The 18550-nt window shown below is 40.6% G+C and overlaps 2 protein-coding genes across 6 annotated transcripts; both read left to right on the top strand.

The window, feature by feature from the left end:
* Positions 1 to 2851: 2851 nt before the first annotated feature.
* Positions 2852 to 6659, top strand: LOC135526370 (ras-related protein Rap-2c). Of its 3 annotated transcripts, XR_010453288.1 has the most exons (4): positions 2852 to 4037; positions 4428 to 4746; positions 5222 to 5298; positions 5498 to 6659. XR_010453288.1 is itself a non-coding variant. In XM_064954700.1 (3 exons), the coding sequence occupies exons 1-2, from the start codon at positions 3765 to 3767 to the stop codon at positions 4704 to 4706; spliced, it is 552 nt and encodes a 183-aa protein (XP_064810772.1). In that variant the 5' UTR covers positions 2852 to 3764; the 3' UTR covers positions 4707 to 4746; positions 5513 to 6659. The 3 variants fall into 3 exon arrangements, 2 of the variants coding, with proteins under 2 accessions (XP_064810772.1, XP_064810771.1); XM_064954700.1 differs by lacking the exon at positions 5222 to 5298 and having other exon boundaries at positions 5513 to 6659; XM_064954699.1 differs by lacking the exon at positions 5222 to 5298.
* Positions 6660 to 8575: 1916 nt separating this feature from the next.
* LOC135526369 (UDP-N-acetylglucosamine transferase subunit ALG13 homolog) lies at positions 8576 to 13478 on the top strand. Of its 3 annotated transcripts, XM_064954698.1 has the most exons (8): positions 10204 to 10292; positions 10475 to 10607; positions 11659 to 11729; positions 11838 to 11924; positions 12507 to 12629; positions 12761 to 12829; positions 12961 to 13073; positions 13316 to 13478. In XM_064954698.1, exons 3-8 carry the CDS (start codon positions 11705 to 11707, stop codon positions 13403 to 13405), a joined length of 507 nt encoding a protein of 168 aa, XP_064810770.1. In that variant the 5' UTR covers positions 10204 to 10292; positions 10475 to 10607; positions 11659 to 11704; the 3' UTR covers positions 13406 to 13478. The 3 variants fall into 3 exon arrangements, with proteins under 3 accessions (XP_064810768.1, XP_064810769.1, XP_064810770.1); XM_064954696.1 differs by lacking the exons at positions 12507 to 12629; positions 12761 to 12829; positions 12961 to 13073; positions 13316 to 13478 and adding an exon at positions 8576 to 8804 and having other exon boundaries at positions 10204 to 10607; positions 11838 to 11921; XM_064954697.1 differs by lacking the exons at positions 11838 to 11924; positions 12507 to 12629; positions 12761 to 12829; positions 12961 to 13073; positions 13316 to 13478 and adding an exon at positions 8576 to 8804 and having other exon boundaries at positions 10204 to 10607; positions 10764 to 11695.
* The last annotated feature ends 5072 nt before the right edge of the window (positions 13479 to 18550 follow it).

Genomic DNA, 18550 nt, shown 5'->3' with positions numbered 1-18550 from the left:
CCACTACTCATCAGTCTCTCCATTTATCCTATCATAGGCAGGTCTCACCATCTAGTGGTGAAACTGAACAGTAACGCAGTACACGAAGGTGTTATAATTGCAAAAGAATACAATGCCAAACCAAGTCAATAGCGAGTGGTAAGTAATCCTAATAAAACACTACTTTAGCAATATGTCTGGAACTCAAAACAAATGGCAGAACAGAGTAGAAAACACTATTTAGCCAAAAATGTTATTAACGGCTACCAGCGCATTGCCTACCGGCATGCCTAAGAGCCTGTTTAAGCTTGATCCTAAAATGTTGTTGGAGGTTCCGTATGGAGGGTGTGACCCATTTGCGAAGCCTCCTGGGCACTGCCGATTTTAGCATGGAAATCCTGGTAGGCAAAAAAAATAAAGGTTGAATGCATGCCAGCAAAGCCAGTATACAACACGACACAATACAATACATTAATTGCACTATAACGGTGACAAATGGTACCCACAAACTGTTAGGGCCTACATCAAGCTATCCCAACAGCAGTCCCAACATTTGAATTGAACTGAATTGCTTGACAATTGAGATGTACAAACTATGGCATAAGGGATTAGAGGCAATCCGTAATTTCGATTAAGACATTAATGTGTGAGCTACTATTTGTTTAGCACTTTTCAAATGTACAGTGACAGAATTCAGAACATGGACAGTTGTTACAGTGTTCTCCCTGTACAGCAAGTCAGACCGTATGATAAATAAAAAGGGCATATAAGCAGATGATGAAAGCCCTTACAATATTCAATGATTACATTTCTCTAAAACAGGTTATAGGCTACATGTGCACCACCAAGTCAGAATAGTAGGTAAATAGAACAAATTATTAGGGTAAGGCACATGTGCTTCTAACAGCTACATACACTTAGTATTATTTTCTTAGTTACAGTATACATATCTCCCATATCTCCCTGGCATATAATATAATTTATGCAGCAGCATACAAGACATTTTTGGACTCACCTTGTTGTGCTGTGCTCACTTGAACAGGAAGGTGGCACGGCGGGTTTCGTGGGCAAATTTTGTCATCGAAGTCTGGCACTCTCTGGATTTATGGTGCTTTCAAAACAACTGGGAACTCTGAAAAAAACAAGGTCAAATCATGATGACGTCATTGATCTTCAGGTCATAGCTGTAGAAAGAGGCCGGATTTACAATTCCAAGTTAGATGACCGTTCAAAACGTATTTTCCTCGTCGGAGCTGGTTTATTCCCGACTTCCCAGTTGTCTTGAACTCACTGAAGTCAAATTTTTGCAGTTCCGAGTTGTTTTGAGTGCGGTACAAATCATGCTTCATTGACAGCATGGCCAATGTTGAATGTTTAGCATTTTAAACTTGAAAAAGATTTGGGACCACACAGCCACTGTCATTGATTCCTTCCAAACCACTCATTGTTGAATTTGCGATTTCTAACTTGCTGTGTAATGTTAATGTCCAATGGCCGATGAGCACCGATATGTTTTATCTATCATTTCTCTTCATTATTTCTCTTCATGTGACAAGGATTAAAAAGGATTTGCCAGTAGATTGTCAACTTGATTCATGATGATGGCTGCTAGCTAAGATTTTGGAAGTATGATGTTGACATGATCAGTGCAATCAAAGCTAATGTACATATAACGTAATTTGACGTCATTTTACCTGTGGCCAATGACCTTGGGCCTTCATGGATGGGCATTTCTAATGTAACTCTATGGCAGCATCCAAAGGGTTAGAATTTTCTAGGTCTACCCTGAGACTTGGCGGTGACGTAGTGTCCCCATGAGTGTCAGAACACTGAGCAAATCACGGCACAATGCTCTGTATTTTCTGCTGGCTTGCCCCACCACCACATAAAGCACTGAGCTAGGCTGAAACACCTTCCTTTTGGAGCTGCCTTACTCAAGAAAACAAAAAAAGAGACCATTTTCGTATGCCGCTTTATTAACTCAATGTTTGTTTGTTTTTTACATTGTTTGCAAACTAATATGTGACACATATTAATGCCAAAATAACATTTAACTTTCTCTGTAACTTTTTCACTCATCACTATTCATGATTAATTCATGATTTTTCTTAATCATGGCATTATATGGATTGATTTAGAAATTTTCAGAAGCATCTTGTCTACTCACTTAAAAATAGAATTACTCCAGTCATCATTCACCATTCAGTTCCTATTGGACAAAATATAACCCAAAATACATTCAAAACAAACTGCAAATACATCCAATGAGTTTTTAAAAGTCACATGCTTGATGTAGTCATTGTGTGCTTGGAACATGGGACCAAATACTACATTTTTGACTACTTCAGTGCCCTATAACTATAAATGAAATTTGTCCAAATACGTATTACATCTTCAAATGGGGGGACTATCTCTATGAAGTGCTTTAATTTATAAATGGTAAATCAGATATATATGAACAAAAATTATCCACAAGAATATGAGGTCCAAAAAAGCTGAAAAACACCCACAAATTCACATCAGTGCTTTTGTTTGGAATCTCCTATTTATCTTGCTATGGAAAAGCTGAAGCACAATTAAAACACACACAAAAATAGGACAAATCAGACAAATTATTTCTTGCCTATAACAATCTATAACATAGTTTCTGTAAATAGCTCACTTAATGTTCACACTTCGATTATCAGCCATTATAAAGATGAATGTATTCATTCATTGCAGCGAACTGAATCCTGTAAATTCCATTCTATGCAGCATATTTCTATGTGCAACGTTCTATACGTTGCGCCCAACTGTCCCGCCTGAAGTTATATTTGAACCAATGGGAATGACAATAAATCTTCAAGGTGACCAATTACATTGCAGATTTTTCACGATGGTCCTTCCTTGACATATGGCCTGCATTTTGGACAACCATGTAGCGGTTCAATGTCCCTGCTGAGGACTTAAATATATTAGTATTTGCACCAGCAAATTTGGTGCTCGTAATTTGATTAGATTTTTGAAAGAAAATAAGACCTGGTTACTTACTAGGTTCCACAGGACATTGCAGCCCAGTGGTGGTCGTGAGGATGTACGGATACTAGGGAGAGGCCGTGAGGACGAAATTAAGGAAGGGAGTGGGAGGTCTTTCCCTGTCTCGTACTAAACAGCAACCAAGCAGTGTACTGTGGACAGCATTGGACTGAAACTCCAACCCGAGGTTCCTGAACGATATCTGGCTGCTGAAGTGCAGCTTGCCCGTGATAAGGCCAGGGACCAGCCGTGGTGGAAGTGGCAGACGCTGGCATTGGGCTTTTGCGACACCGGTATGCTTTATGATGTGGTGTGAGCGAGCCACATTCACATGTTCTCCAAAAATGGAGACAATACAAGTCATTATAATATTGTGCATATTAACTAGCTAGCCACCAACTCCGGTAATGCACCGTTTTGGGGCAGATTACTGATAGAAGCAACAGCCCATATTCATGTCAAGGTAACGTAGTTATGTTTACTGTCTGAAGGATTTGTCATAAGAAGGCTCCTTATCGAGAGCGAGCATGGAGGGGCGTTGTGGATTTAGCCAACTTTGCTAGTTAGCTCAGTGCAACACTTCTGCTTTTAACTAGATTTTAAATTGTTTTAACTAAACGCATACATGTTAACATTTTAACTGGGAGGTTGATTTGTGCGGGTTTACAGAGTTGTGTTGTCAAGGTTTACTTGATTAATGTTGTCACGGGCTATAGCAAACCAGCTAGCTAACGTTAGCTAAGTAACCCGGGTCAAACTCGTGCACCCTAATGAAGGAGTACAAAGTGGTTGTGCTGGGAAGCGGCGGCGTCGGCAAGTCCGCGCTGACTGTCCAGTTTGTCACGGGCACTTTCATCGAGAAATATGACCCTACAATTGAGGACTTCTATCGGAAAGAGATCGAAGTGGACTCGTCGCCTTCGGTGCTGGAGATCCTTGACACGGCGGGGACAGAACAGTTCGCCTCCATGAGGGACCTGTACATCAAGAACGGCCAAGGTTTCATACTTGTCTACAGTCTCGTCAATCAACAGTCATTTCAGGTAAAGGGCCTTTATCTGGTGTTACCTGCCAACATGTCAAGGAGCCTGCAACCTCTTGATAGAGTTGTAGCCATGTTTTAAATGGGCCTACTGAGCAATGCCTATTGTATTCATATCATTCTGAGTGCATCATTCCTAAAAACCATTAACAGCCTAATCTCTACAATATAAATCCATAAACCTCTCTTCTACCCCATTTCCATAAGTCTGTCCTCTACACACTGAATGTTTAAGATCAACAGGTTAGAAGAGTGGCCAACGGGCTGCTACTTAACCCATTGATATACATTGAAGAGCAAGGCAGCAATAACTGTTGCGCAAACATTTCCCCACAGTTCCCGAGAATATCCTTATATCCATCCCTAAATTCCTCCCCCCTTTGCTCCCCAGGACATCAGGCCGATGCGAGACCAGATCGTGCGGGTGAAGCGCTTTGAGAAGGTGCCACTGATCCTGGTGGGGAACAAGGTGGACCTGGAGTCTGAGAGAGAGGTGGCGGGTGCAGACGGTCGGGCCCTGGCCCAGGAGTGGGGCTGCCCCTTCATCGAGACCTCAGCCAAGAGCAAGACCATGGTGGACGAGCTGTTTGCTGAGATCGTCCGTCAGATGAACTATGCCACGCTGCCAGAGAAACAGGAGCAGTGCTGCACGGCCTGTGTGGTGCAGTGAGGAAGTAGGGGACACTGTCCCCTCTACACCTCTCCCCCAGGTAAGCACTACACTTTACCCTCCACACACGCATAGTAGGACAAAGAAGTGTAAATGCACAATAGGCTTGTCACTGACAACGGGCAAGAATTCACAGGTTGTGAGAAGATGTATGGTCATGGGTAGCAGAAGTGTAGAGTTCATAATGCGTGTACAAAAAATGTACTTGTGGAGGAAGGGAGATGAGAGGATCAGGGGTGGAACAAAATTACAGCTGTTAGATAAAGCAGACAGGGAAGGGGGTTTGCTTCTCAGATTGTTAACCATTGGTTTAGCCTGTTATCATTAGATCAGATGAAGAATGTGGTGTGAAGAACCCAACTGTCTGAGCAGTGGGCACAAGGGCAGAAAAGAAGAGTAAGAGAAGAGGCTGGCAGTGTAAAGGCAGAGGGACGAGACTTATGAGCCACAGAGAGGGTAGGTCCCAGACAAAGGAAAACGCAGCATCCTGAATATAAATTGATGTTTCAAAACAGGAAGCAGATTTTCTGCACTGTGTGAGAACTACCCCCTGCCTTCCCCACACAAACTGCAGACACACATACACATTGAGGTATTGGTTGTTTTTAACTGGGTTTCACAGTTTACATATTGATGAAATGCTCATTTCCTTAACTGTGTAAAGGTCTTAATTACACAAATATGAATATCTTCATACTGTCTCAACACCTAGTGGTGTCTTCAGTCTTTCCTTTACTCTGTCAGTAAGTAAAATAGTACTTTTTTTGTTCTCCATCATCATTATTTGGCAGGATCTCTCCCAACAGGTTCCTGCTTTGATGACCCAGGAACCACTTCAGCTCGATCACACCTTTTGACCTCTCCAGCTGGCAGTGTTACCTACAGTACCAGAGAGCAGATTCTTGTCTGTCCATAATCCAATTCAAGGGAGTGTTGAGCCTGCCCAACCTTTGATATCTTGACTGTGGAACACATTCACCTGCAGACTCACTGGCCTTCATGGTGACCCGGCCCAGGGAAGACCCACTTTTCAATGTGTAGAGGATAACCTTTATGGGAATGAGGATGAATAATTGTCTATGGATTTCTATTTTCTCATTTGGGGTTGGGGAGTGCTGGGGCAATGAGCAGCAAACTGTTCAGGACCACAGCAAAGCTTTTTGAAGCTGCTCCGTCATTAGTTCCCTTGGTTTTACTTTTTACTTGTATCGATTTATTAAATCTGGTATCTAATTTTAAAGTAATAATGGACATGCAGGTTGAGGACTCGTGTCAGAATTTAATCAAACCGTGGTAAATGTATGATTGCTGTGGTTCATAGGGCCTAAAACCAACTGTATGGTGGTTATAAAGCAGACCACCCTTCAACTTTCTATTTTTCGATGGGCATGGTCGAGCCAGGTCTCCAAGCATGAGACGTTCACGTTGAGCACTATGTATGTTTGTTTTCTGGTTACCGCTGTGTGGTTTGCTTTAAAGACAGGAGATACAGTTTCCTCTTAGTCATGCAAATTACTAATATGTCACATGGTTTGATCAAATTCTGACCCTAAACAATCAAACTTGCCCTGAACCACTTGTCAAACACGATGTACTGAGGGCAGTGTCTGCAGGTTTTTATGCCACTCTTGTACTTTATTGATGAATTAAGGTCAATGATTATTAAGGAACTCCACTTAACTGGTTGCCTTGGTCTTAATTGAAAGGAAAAACCTGCACACACTAGGCCCTCCATGGAATGAGTTTGACACCCCTGTCCTAAATGATCTAACTTAAATTGTTACTTTTGCTTTTCTCATAACCTATTTATTAAAATATCTAATTGCTTTGTTAGCCAATTATCAACTTTTTTTATATATATACTTGCTTTTGGGTTTGCTTTTGTGACTTTACAGTGTGTTGTTTTTGAAGATGAGAATTAACAGAGCCTTAAATGATTTCAGTCTTACATTGGTTTCTGTGTGGTTGTCTTTCTTCCAACTTTTCAATGTAATTACTGCCGTCATGTGGTACAAACCTGATACCAAGATTGAAGAACACAGGCCAGAGGGGTATCCTAAGAAGCAAGCTAGATCTACTCAGGGTGTTCTAAAGCTAACCAGCTTCAGTAAGCCTCACATACCAGCTTCATCTGTACTAAGACAGTGGATATAACTAGCAGGCTCGTAACTGCATGTTGAATGCCAAACTCTTCATTGAGTCTGCTGAAACCTCAATGGATTGGGAAGTCTGACACATTTTCATTTGTGCTGAAATCAAAATGAAGGCAACGTTATCTTGCAAATTCAGCAAGCATATATGGAGATGACGCAATCTTTTCGTCTTCTCTTCGTTCTGAAGGATTTGTTGCCGTAGAAATTTACCCGACTAAGGTACATTTGCATGACTGGTTACCTCGCTGAAGGATACCTCTGATCAAGTGGTCACACGTTTGGTGTCCTGAATCACTATTGGTAAGGACGTGCGCTTACATTTCTGGTTTAGACTGTTACATTATTACAGATAATGTGATATACTATACCACTCAAGGTTGGACACCTACTCATTAAAGGGTTATTTTTTATTTCCTATATTGTAGAATAATAGTGAAGACATCAACTGTGGAATCTTGTAGTAACCAAAAAAGTGTTTAAACAAATCAAAAAAAGATTTGAGATTCTTCAACGTAGTCACACTTTGCCTGGATGACAGCTCTGCACACGCTTGGCATTCTCTCAACCAGCTTCACCTGGAATGCTTTTCCAACAATTATTCTACAATGTTGAAAATAGTAAAAAATAAAAACCCCTTGAATGAGTAGGCGTGTCCAAACATTTGACTGGTACTGTTTTGGGGTTTCAACTGGTACAAGGCTACCTTCAGAAGAGTCTTGTTAGGCTGGTGAGTGTCTTAGAGTAAGTAAGCCGAACTGTTCGGGTGGTACAGACAATTTCTTGAGAAGACTGAATTTTACGATGTCTCATTGTCTGAAAAACACTGCTTAAACAGACTAATTTTTATTGGGACTTCTGTATTATGCTAATTTGATTTTGACTGGGGTGTGGACATCGACTCTAGGGGGATATTTACCATCCCTCCACATTGTAAATATGGCATTGAAATATGGCACTGGAACTGACCTTTATATAGTATTGCAATGAAACAGGCATGGCGCAGGCCTCGAACCCTCGACATTCTAGCCCGAAGTCCAGCGCGCCATCGGTGTGTCCCAAGAGCATGCTCAAGCATCAGAGTTGATATCCGTGCTTATAAACCCAGGGTCGTTACAGTATGTTATGCTTACTTACAGTACTTTCTCATGTTCTTATTTGTATTGTGTTTTTTGTTATACGTTATGTTATTTTTAGTATTACTTTGCTATTGGCTTACTACATCGTTTGGTTTAGAGCTTTAAAGAAAGCCATTTCACTGTACTTGTGCACGTGACATTAAAATGTGAAACTTGGTTTAATATTCAGATTAAACCACTCAAGTGGCCTTAAGGTTGGGCCATTTTGGCTGAGACGAGGCTACTTACTTTTACTTTGCTCAATATTTGTATAGAATATGGTGTAGAACAGTTACGATTTTCTATCATGTAGAAAGAATAGCGGCAGCTCTCTATAATATACTGTATTTCTGTCTACAACGTTATGTGTGTTACACACAGTAAGGCCAAGTACAGTTACACAATCAGCCACGAGGGGGCAGCATTATCTTATTTGAAAGCAGATGTTCATCATAGTAGATTCTTCAGCATTTGAGGTGTCGAACAGATTTTAAGTATTTTCACATCACTGGCGTAGTTTTCTAAATTGTCAGAGGGATACTACCACTGTTTCTACAGTATTTCAATAATAATAAAATGTCGAGGCTGCAGGTAAATCTCCAAATCTCCTTTAGGTGGCAGAGTGATGTATTGTGAGTAAATAAAAAAATGCGAACGTGACGTCAAGCTACTGACAGATGTAAACAAGCAATCGATATATTTTGGTACAAGTACTGTAACATTTGATAACATTAGTTACATGCGTAACCATGAAGAGGGTATTTGTTACTGTAGGAACAACGAGCTTTGATTACCTATTTGAACGTGTTACTTCCCCTGAAGCTGTTCAAGTGAGTATGATCTGTGAAAATGAGCTAAAATAAAATAAGCTAGCCCGTTCAAATAGACGGTAAATGTTATTTAAGCAATAAGGCCCGAGGTGGCCTGCACGACGCAACGTGGAGTACCAGGATACAGCCCATAACCGTGGTATATTGGCCATATATCACAAAGCCCTGAGGTGCCTTATTGCTATTATAAACTGGCTGCCAAAGTAATTAGAGCAGTAAAAATAATTGTTTTGTCATACCCATGGTATATGGTTTGATATACTACGGCAAAGTACCCAATTGTCATAAATGAGTCAAAGTAAAGATACCTTTATAAAAAATGTGCTAAATATACTTAAATATCAAAAGTAAATGTAATTCAAAAATATACTTAAGTTGTAAAAGTAGAAATCATTTCAAATTGCTTATATTAAGCAAACCAGATGGCATCATTTTTTATTTTTACAAATAGCCAGGGGCACACTTTCAGCACTCAGACATCATTTACAAATGAAGCATTTGTGTTTAGTGAGTTCGACCAGATCAGAGGTAGTAGGGATGACCAGGGATGGATGTTCTCTTGATAATTGCATGAATTTGACCATTTTCCTGTCCTGCTAAGCATTCAAAATGTAACAAGTCATTTTGGGTGTCAGGGAAAATGTTTGTAGGAAAAAGTATATTATTTTCTTTAGGAATGTAGTGAAGTAAAAGTTGTCAAAAATATAAATAGTCAAGTAAAGTACAGATACCCTAAACAACTACATAATTAGTGCTTTAAATTATTTTAACTTAAATACTTTACACCACTGGCTCTAATGCTCTGACTCAACACAAATACACTCTACTTTGCACACGATACAGTTTAGGAAACAATTGTAATTTAACTTTAATATAAGCGTGAAATACTTGTTCAAATACAAAAGATACTTACTGTAAGCAGTTTAGGAAAGTTGCACCCAGTTGTATTTTGAGAAACACAGGAAATGTGGGATGGAATGGTCCAGTGGAAATGCGAGTGCAACATAAGAGGATGTGTCTTAGCCAAGGCGCCGTGTGAAAACCGTCGGATGCAAGCAAGTGTATCTTTTGTATTTTTTTAAATTATTTCACGCTTATATGAAAGTTAAGCTCCAAAGGTTTGCAAAACTGTATCGCAAATTAGGAGTATTTCTGTTTAGACAGAGCTTTGGGATTAAACATAGCATCGGGTTTGTAGTTCACTTGGGAGCCAGCTGTGATCAGTAACATCCGCTGAGAACCCAAGGGAGGGCCGGTTGTAAACTAGGTATACCCAACTTGGGTTCATGAGCTCTAGCTAGCCAGCTGGCCTCAAAAACTAGACAAGGATAAGTTGTGGAGATGTGCCATACCCTTTCATTGTTCTATTTATAGTAACATTTCCTTATCTTTCTTGAAGGTGTTGAAAGCCCGCGGCTATCAACATTTGGTCCTGCAGGTTGGACGAAGCTCCATCTTCCCAGATTCAGACAGCTGTCACAAGCTCACGTTAGAGGCCTTTAAATTCAAAGATTCCACCGCTGAAGATGTCAAATGTGCCGACCTGGATATCAGCCATGCTGTTGTGTACAATGTCCGAAGAAATAAAAAAGCTAAACTACCAAGCCATTTTGCTGGTCTTTTCATGTTGATAATTTATAATAATGAAATGCCTCTTCTTGTATTCTCAGGGGAAGGTAGTTGTCTGGAGACCGTTGGTGCAGGCAAGCCACTATTAGTGGTGTTCAATGACAAACTTATGGACATTCACCAGCTAGAGCTGGCCAGACAGCTACACCAAGACCTACTGTACTTCACTGCAAGGTCAGTGTAAATCCTCATGTGCAAATTAATCATGAAGACTCACACTTTGTCAATCTAACATATTGTACATTTCTGCTAATGAAGTCCCAGAGTTGTCAAACTGATTGAAATTCATTGGGTCAACTTATAAATCTCATTTTGTCTCAAATTTCACAGCAATCTCACTGAGACCTTGAGGACGATGGACCTTTAGGTTCTCTCACCCTTGTTACCTAGACAACCAAATCATTTTGCCAATTTCCTGGACAAGACCCTTGGTGTTCAATGATTCCAGCGCAGGGAAATATCTGAGGTCGACTCTGTGTTCTTTTATGGTCTCTGGAGATGTTTGCACTCTGAAACTCTCCTCATCTTTGAGATGAACTGGCGGTGGGGTTGGACAGAGGGAAGCCTGGGCCCCATGTGCCTGGCTTCTAGGTTCTCCTATCAGCATGCAGAGCAAACGGCAGAATGCGACGTCAGTCTATGCAAGACTTTAAGATTAAGAGTTTGTTGAAAGGTCTGGCCATGTTCTATTTCATCTAGTTGAAGACAGGATGATTAGGCATTAGATGCTGACTTTTTAATGGTGGAAGGGGTATGTTTTCAACTTGAAATGATAGGAAAGACACTCTCGGATGTAGATACAGTGTATTGTAACTCTCATTTCTATGATTTGTTATGAACAGAACAACTTAAAAATATGTATAATTTGATGTGCTGTTTGGTGTGCTGTTCATATATGCTGTTGTCTCGATTATACTGTTGTTGTTGTCTGAAGTGTAGTTAAGCTTCTCCTTCACTCCTTGTGACACTGGTCAGCACACTGTAATAAGGCTGGCATAGACAGCAGTGGGGTTGCACTCTGACATGAAAACAAACACCACATCCTGTTCAGATGGAGATTAGCACAGATGGAGAAAGCAGCCTCCAAAATTATAGGATCAAAGTTGTGAAGCCAACAAGAGAAGAGAGCACTCCTGTGAAATCACAATTCATATTATGACTTCATAACCATGTTTCCAATGATTCCAATCCATGGAATGTTTCTCAAAAAGCTTTCTTACTTTAGGCTTCTCATTATCGCAAGTAACTCTGGTTCCTCAGCTTCCTGAGTGATGTTCATCTGTATTAAACATGGAGGTAAGGCCAAAGTTATAAAATGCATTCCGCTGGTGTCACATTTGATGTTTGCAGTGTTAGAAACTGTATTTCACACAATTTCTTTATTCTCATCCCATCTCCTCACAGACAATGAGCAGTTTCTGGCCAACACCAACTGTCCTGTGGTTCTCCTGCTGCAGTACATGAGAGCTAAGATGGGCCTGCCGGAGACAGGTGGGAGTTCGGGGGGGGGTCATCAGGAAGGGTGGTATGGGGGGCCTTAATGATGATGACAGCTTCCTGATTGAAATGCTGCTGTGCCGATCGTCTCTTACAGACTAGGGGGGTCTTGAGACTATCCTAAATTTAGTTTCGCTGCTGTAACTAAAGCAGGGAATGTGGATGGGGAGCGCTGATGTGAGAGTCAGGGATTTGGTTGGGGGGGGCAGCGGCATGTGAGTGGGGGTTCACCAGCTGGTGTTAAATATTTCACACTGCTCAACTCGAAGGGTGTCTGCTTACACCTGCTGGGTCCTGCCACACTTACCACTGTGTTGCCGCTAAGCCCAGAAACAGGGCCATGCACTAATGAAGCTATCTAACATTACCACTCTCATTAGCACTGAGATTAATGGGGCTTGCTGATGAGTGGGTTTGTCTACCGCAAGACTATCAGTAATAAATCCTGCACTCTGGCTCTGCCCCTCATCAGCCATCTTTATGTTATGCTACATATTCAACCAGTTTTGTCTCTTTCTCTATATACAGATAGATTTGTCTTAAATGTGTGTGTTTGTGTGTGTGCGCGTGTTTCAGAGCTGGTGGATCTGTGTGATGACCGTGGGGCTCTGAAGCTTCTCTTTCTGTCCCAGCAGCCTCAGGAGTGTGCCAGCCGACTACTTCCTCCCCGCTGCTCCCTCACATTCTGCATTGTTAATCGTGAGTTCTATACATAATAGAAGTAGAACCAATGGAGTGGACAAGGCCTCTATGAAACTATTCCTAGTTACCAAAAATACGTTTCTATACATGGCTCTTCATTGTTTTGAAGTTTATGTTTATCTTATCAGGAAACCCAAAGGATGGTGCCTATATTTCCATCACCCCCTTAGTGGCCAACCCAGACCCTGCATTTCTGGGTAACAATAAACTCTGCTTGTTAATTATGCATTCAGATAAAGTATTTCATGTGTGTCTTCTGGAGGATTGATTTGTTTACCCATTGTCTTAGCGTGTGTACATATGCTGTTCCTGTCTGTATGTGTATCAGAGACTCTGCAGACTCAGACTGACAGCCTGGAGAGGGCTCGTCTCAGACAGCTCCGCTCTCAGGAGGACCGCAGAGCCACGGAGGCGCCCTCTCAGACCCAACCCACACAAACTGTGAGTATGTGTGCTGTGTGTGTGTGTGTGTGTGTGTGTGTGTGTGTGTGTGTGTGTGTGTGTGTGTGTGTGTGTGTGTGTGTGTGTGTGTGTGTGTGTGTGTGTGTGTGTGTGTGTGTGTGTGTGTGTGTGTGTGTGTGTGTGTGTGTGTGTGTGTGTGTGTGTGTGTGTGTGCACTCCACCAATTATTTGGACAAATAGAAGTATTAGAAGATTGCCAACTTTTGTACTGTGTCCCACAGGCTAAGGGCCGGGGCCGTGCGGTACATATGGACACCCCTGATGATGAACCCTCCAATCGCCGAACTGGAGGCAGGAGGAGCAGGAACTGAAAGAACCTATCAATTTTACAATAATTGATGTGCATATAAATTTTGAAATGTAATAAAGTGGACACTGAATCTATCTAAGTCTACGCCAGCCAATGGTCATTAGTGTTGAATAATACGGTAGATCAAAATAGAAATATGACTATAGATCTAAATAGAAATCTGTTATACAATTGCTACGCTCCCATGTCTAATACGCTTTATGTTCTGAAAGGTAGAGAGTTTTAAGTTAAGCGATAGATGATGTCACCTTCTGTTTCTGTGATTGGTGGGTATGAATACCTGTTCCTTACCAAGCTTTACCAGTTGGGATAATTGGATGGAAATGACTGAATTGGGATAAATATATTTAGAAAGGGTGCGAAATCGTGACTGAAGCTCTGACATCAGTGTTTATTTTCCAAGAGTAAGAGTTATGTTATGTGTCTTTTAATCTTGCTTTGCTCAACAGGTGTTGAGGTGTTGTTGCAATAATTATGTGTCTTGGAATATGTTCAACATGCACAATTTACTTTTGTTGAAGGCTTTATCAGAATTTAATTTATCTTGAAATTAATTTCCCTTGACCAGTGAGGGATCTTAAATTAGGGGTGGTATGTTGGGGCTATCTGCCAGAGGGACTGAATGAGGGGTGTGACAGTGTGCCATTCTCTTTTCTGAAGGTTTATTTAGCCACCTCTGGTGGGTGGCCTGGCACTTTGAAACAGGAAGTTGTGGGTTAAATGCCAGCAGGTGGTTCCTCCCAGTGTTTGTGGTGTACCATCTTCTAAATTATGTACAAGGCCTGGGTCAGATGGTTTTAATAACAGATAACTTTCCTTCCTAGAATCACGGGATTATTTTCTTAATGTATGTCTGTGGAAGGCCTAATAACGTTTGAGGAACAAAGGCCTTCGGGATTTTGTGATGAAGTTCCATTTGAAGTTTAGTTTTCATTTCATTCAACTGGTTTTTACCCAAACTGAAACAAGTACTGAACTTGTTTGGTCCTTTCCAAAGTGATTACCTCAAGAAAAGGAAGAAGGAGGCATGTTATAAGTATTTGAATAGGGCCACTGTCAGGCCATACAGCTGTGTCTTGCAGATGGCCTAACCTCTTGCTAAATACTGTGAAAAAAAATAAGGAAGAAAGAGAAACAGCTGAGCTGTTCTTGTAAAAGGTTACATTGAGAATCTAGACATCATTTAGAAAGTGGAATGCAACATAAAAAAATACATTTTCCATGCCATTGTCTAATTCGGGAATGCTTGCTGTGTGATTCTTCTCTTTGATTGAGAATTGATTTACCCAATCTCTAGAACATCTACACTGTATATAAAAGAACGAGCAGTATACACTGAGTGTAGAAAAATAAAAATGAGCAACCCCTTTTGCCCTCAGAACAGCCTCAATTCATTACGGCATAGACTCTCCAAGATGTTGAAAGTGTTCCACAGGGATGCTGGCCCATGTTGACTCCAATGCTTCCCACAGTTGTGTGAAGTTGGCTGGATGTCCTTTTGGTGGTGGACCATTCTTGATACACACTGGAACTGTTGACTGTGAAAAATCCAGCCTCTTTGCAGTTCTTGACACACTCAAACCAGTGCGCCTGGTACCTACTACCATACCCCATTCAAAGGCACTATATATTTTGTCTTGCTCATTCACCATCTGAATGGCACACATACACAATCCATATCTCAAGGCTTAAACATCCTTATTTAACCTGTCTCCTCCCCTTCATCTACACAGATTTGAAGTGGATATAATAAGTGACATGGATTCACGTGGATTCACCTGGTCAGTCTGTCATGGAAGAGCAGGTGTTCTTAATGTTTTGTACACTCAGTGTATACGCTATTTCACTTTTTATCCAGCAAATATCCATTCAATATTTCCATTTGCCTACTTTCTTGCTATAGTAAATCAGAACATTGTGTATGAAATCATGATTTAGCATGCCATGTAATAGTTACATCACTTCATGAATTTAGGAGATGAGATAATGGGGTTATTCCAAGAAGTTTTAAAAGTCTTTGCCCTTTGCTGCAAAACAGCTTGATCAGGTTCCTATCAGATTCGTTGAGACCACATGACAGCTTTATGCAGCCCTTTTACATCACAATCATTTAATATTTAGACTTGACCAATCATGGAATGTTCTAACGTTTAAAAAAACACATGGAATTGCCCCTCCAGTTCAATTGTGGAAAGGTTGCACTTTATTCTGATTATTTAGATTAGAGTTATCTGGTTCAGACTGGTCTTGCATGTCTGCCAAAATGGCTATCACATGATGTTTTTGTGGACATAACTGTGTGTTAATCTAGTATGTATTCAGGAGTTAGATTCTAGCAGCTCAGTTTTTCTCCTCTCAAGTTTCTCCAACAATTACAACTGTTATATCTAGCACATTCAAAGGATATTCAAACTTTTAAAAGTAAAGTCATATAAAATATGTCAATGGTATTTACATGTGCGAGGTGAAATAAATATTTCAGGCTGGTGCAATTTCAGTAACCAGCAGACCATAGCTCTAAGGGGTGTGCTGACAAGGCTGACTTGTCATTGCTCTGAGCTTGTTTTGTGTTTTTACCAGCTGTAGAATGAGAATGCTTGTACACCAGTCCCCTCTCCCAGTGGAACTGGGGCCACAATGACTGTAAGCTGTCATCATTAATGGTGGTGAATATTGGGTACTGTCTCCCTTGCCATTCACTGGCAGTTGATTGACTCCCTGAACAGATGACTCAGTCCATGGCAATAACTCCTGATATTATATAAGGCCCCAGATCTTAATCAACACCTTGTTCTAGAAAAACAGGCGGACGCTGATGATATTGATATCGGTTCCCTTATGGGAGAATTAATATAGGCCTTAATGTAACAGCTAATGAACAAATTACAGTTAAACAGAGGTCCAGTGAAATGGGGTGGCCTCATCCTTCCAGAACATAAACCAAACAAAGGGCTAACTACAATTTCTAATGACTGTTGCAGTGACATACCTGGAAAATATTCAGACCTTGGATGTTCCCTTGGAAGTAAATGGTTGCCTTTCACACTCACACTCCCTGTAGGTCTCTCACCTCACCTCTCTACCTCAGCCTTGTTGATTATGACGTATTGCTCCTGAGGGAGGCCAAGAGTGTGAGAAGCTACTTTTGGCAATAGAACAAACCACATATAAAATCTTTAGATGGAATTACATTTACCTAAATCAGAGTTGATTTCTTTTATGCACAGGATACAGCAGGTGTAAAAGGTACAATAAAATGTGACAATGACATACTTGCAAGCTCTCCTTTCAACATTGAAGTAACAGAAAACAAAAACTCAATTGTAGTCTTTTTTTTTGTCTCAAAGGCCCACCTTTTTCTTTAAGACTGTGGAAATCTAATAGGAAGAGTATTTTATCAACAGCAAATGTTACAGAAGGTAGTGCATTAGGAGTGCATGTGTATGTCTGATAAATGGGTGTCTTTTGGGAACTAAAACATTGTGCATTTTAGCAGGACATGAATGAATGATGGCCAGATTACTGTTTTAGGACAAAAGCACTATTCATTCAAGACCTGTGTGTGGACTGAGTTAGTCCAAGCTGAAAGCAACAGGGGGGCAGAAGGTCAATAAAATAATAATTAAATCGCAATAGTCATTAGTTGATATCACATGTTTGGGAAGAAAGCAATGATACTTGTTTATTTCCAGACACCAACAGCAAGGAACAATGGAATGGCTGTGATTTAACCTGGCATTTACAGATGGGGCTCTCCCACTTCTTGGCCAAGTTGAAGAGGCAGGGAAAAAGTGTTCTAAGTCAGTGTTAGCTCTGTGGCTCTGATGACATATGCCAGAATCTTGGTCCACTCTCTCTCAAATGTGTTTACTTGAACAGGAAATATACATAGATTTTTTTACACAACAACCATTTTATACTAGGCCTCACATTCAGTTAAATGGATTGAGGACCTTGCTGCTGTAGAATCTTGATCTAGTTTGACAAAGATTGGCTCTTTTTAAGGGACTGATATAATTTATTGTCCGACCAAATAGTATAATCCCAGTGGTGCTCTGAGATATTGGTTTTCTCCAGGTTGGAGAGCACGTTGGGCTCTGAGACAAACTTACTAAATACAGACAGGAAAGAGCACTCCTTGGCTTGAGTCCCGCCTGGGGCCCTGCTGACAGTGCTATGAAATGGTGAGATTTTATGTAATAATTTAATATAAGAAATAAATGTATTACCCTGTCTATTGTTTTCTCGGCCTGTTTTGTTTCTCCAGGCATTTCCTGGGGGTTTGAATTATGCCAGCCATTACGGAGTTCTGGGCAAGAGTGAACCATTTTATGTTTCAGCTTCTGTACATTGTACACTGTATGTTTCCTCAGATGAAGGCTATTCTACTGTCAGTTAGATGGTTTATTTTTCTATATCGCAAATATATTAAATTGTGTAGGAGGATAAATAATGATCTTCCTGGCACATTTGTATTGAGTCAGTGTGTATGAAGCAACTTCTACAGACAATGTTAGATTTTCAGGCAAGCAAAAGGGGTTTGGTATCAGATTCCCAACAAGAGTAACATGGTTCCCTGGTCCTTTGCCCAAATAAAATACCACCAATGAACCTATTAGACGTTGAAGCATCAGAATCTTGTAGTTTTCAAGTTACTGTATATCATATTGTCACAAGTGCAATCTCAGATGTGTTTCATTACTGCTTTTTAAACACTTTTGTGTTGCTCATTGTCTGTTTCTGTTACGTGGATTCCATGTGGAAAATAGTTTTGATTTGAAAAAAGTCAACTGTTGTTTTAAGGGTGATATTTCTACCACAGGATTATGTCAACATGGTAACCAAATTTGAGACAAACCTTGTATAAAATATAGAAAATGTGTACCTTTGAAACAATGTCAGTTCTTTACAGTTATGTACGTCGGGTTAAAATAGTCGAGGCAGCACCTCCTACTGGAGAGTTGATTTATCTACAGCTACCCTTTGGTCTCCCATCAGGCTTTTAACCAAGCCCAGCTTTGATATTTGTCACTGACTATTACCAATGTGCTATCATGAGAATGATTGTTGAGAGCTCTCCACTTAAAAACCAAATATACACTGTTGCTATCAAAGTCATTTCAAAAGGGTAGGTTTAACAGAGCAA

Source organism: Oncorhynchus masou, chromosome 32, assembly GCF_036934945.1.
Source record: "Oncorhynchus masou masou isolate Uvic2021 chromosome 32, UVic_Omas_1.1, whole genome shotgun sequence".
Classification (NCBI taxonomy): domain Eukaryota; kingdom Metazoa; phylum Chordata; class Actinopteri; order Salmoniformes; family Salmonidae; genus Oncorhynchus; species Oncorhynchus masou.
The sequence above is the reverse complement of the archived record's forward strand: the minus strand, read 5'-3'. Positions and strand labels throughout refer to the sequence as shown.

Excerpts from the sequence above, each read along its gene's own strand:
- LOC135526370 (XM_064954700.1), top strand. The coding sequence starts at position 3,765 with ATGAAGGAGTACAAAGTGGTTGTGCTGGGAAGCGGCGGCGTCGGCAAG. Across the intron at positions 4,038-4,427 it reads TCAATCAACAGTCATTTCAG|GACATCAGGCCGATGCGAGA; the intron begins GTAAAGGGCCTT and ends TTTGCTCCCCAG.
- LOC135526369 (XM_064954696.1), top strand. The coding sequence starts at position 8,724 with ATGAAGAGGGTATTTGTTACTGTAGGAACAACGAGCTTTGATTACCTA. Across the intron at positions 8,805-10,203 it reads CTTCCCCTGAAGCTGTTCAA|GTGTTGAAAGCCCGCGGCTA; the intron begins GTGAGTATGATC and ends TCTTTCTTGAAG. Across the intron at positions 10,608-11,658 it reads CTACTGTACTTCACTGCAAG|GCTTCTCATTATCGCAAGTA; the intron begins GTCAGTGTAAAT and ends TTCTTACTTTAG.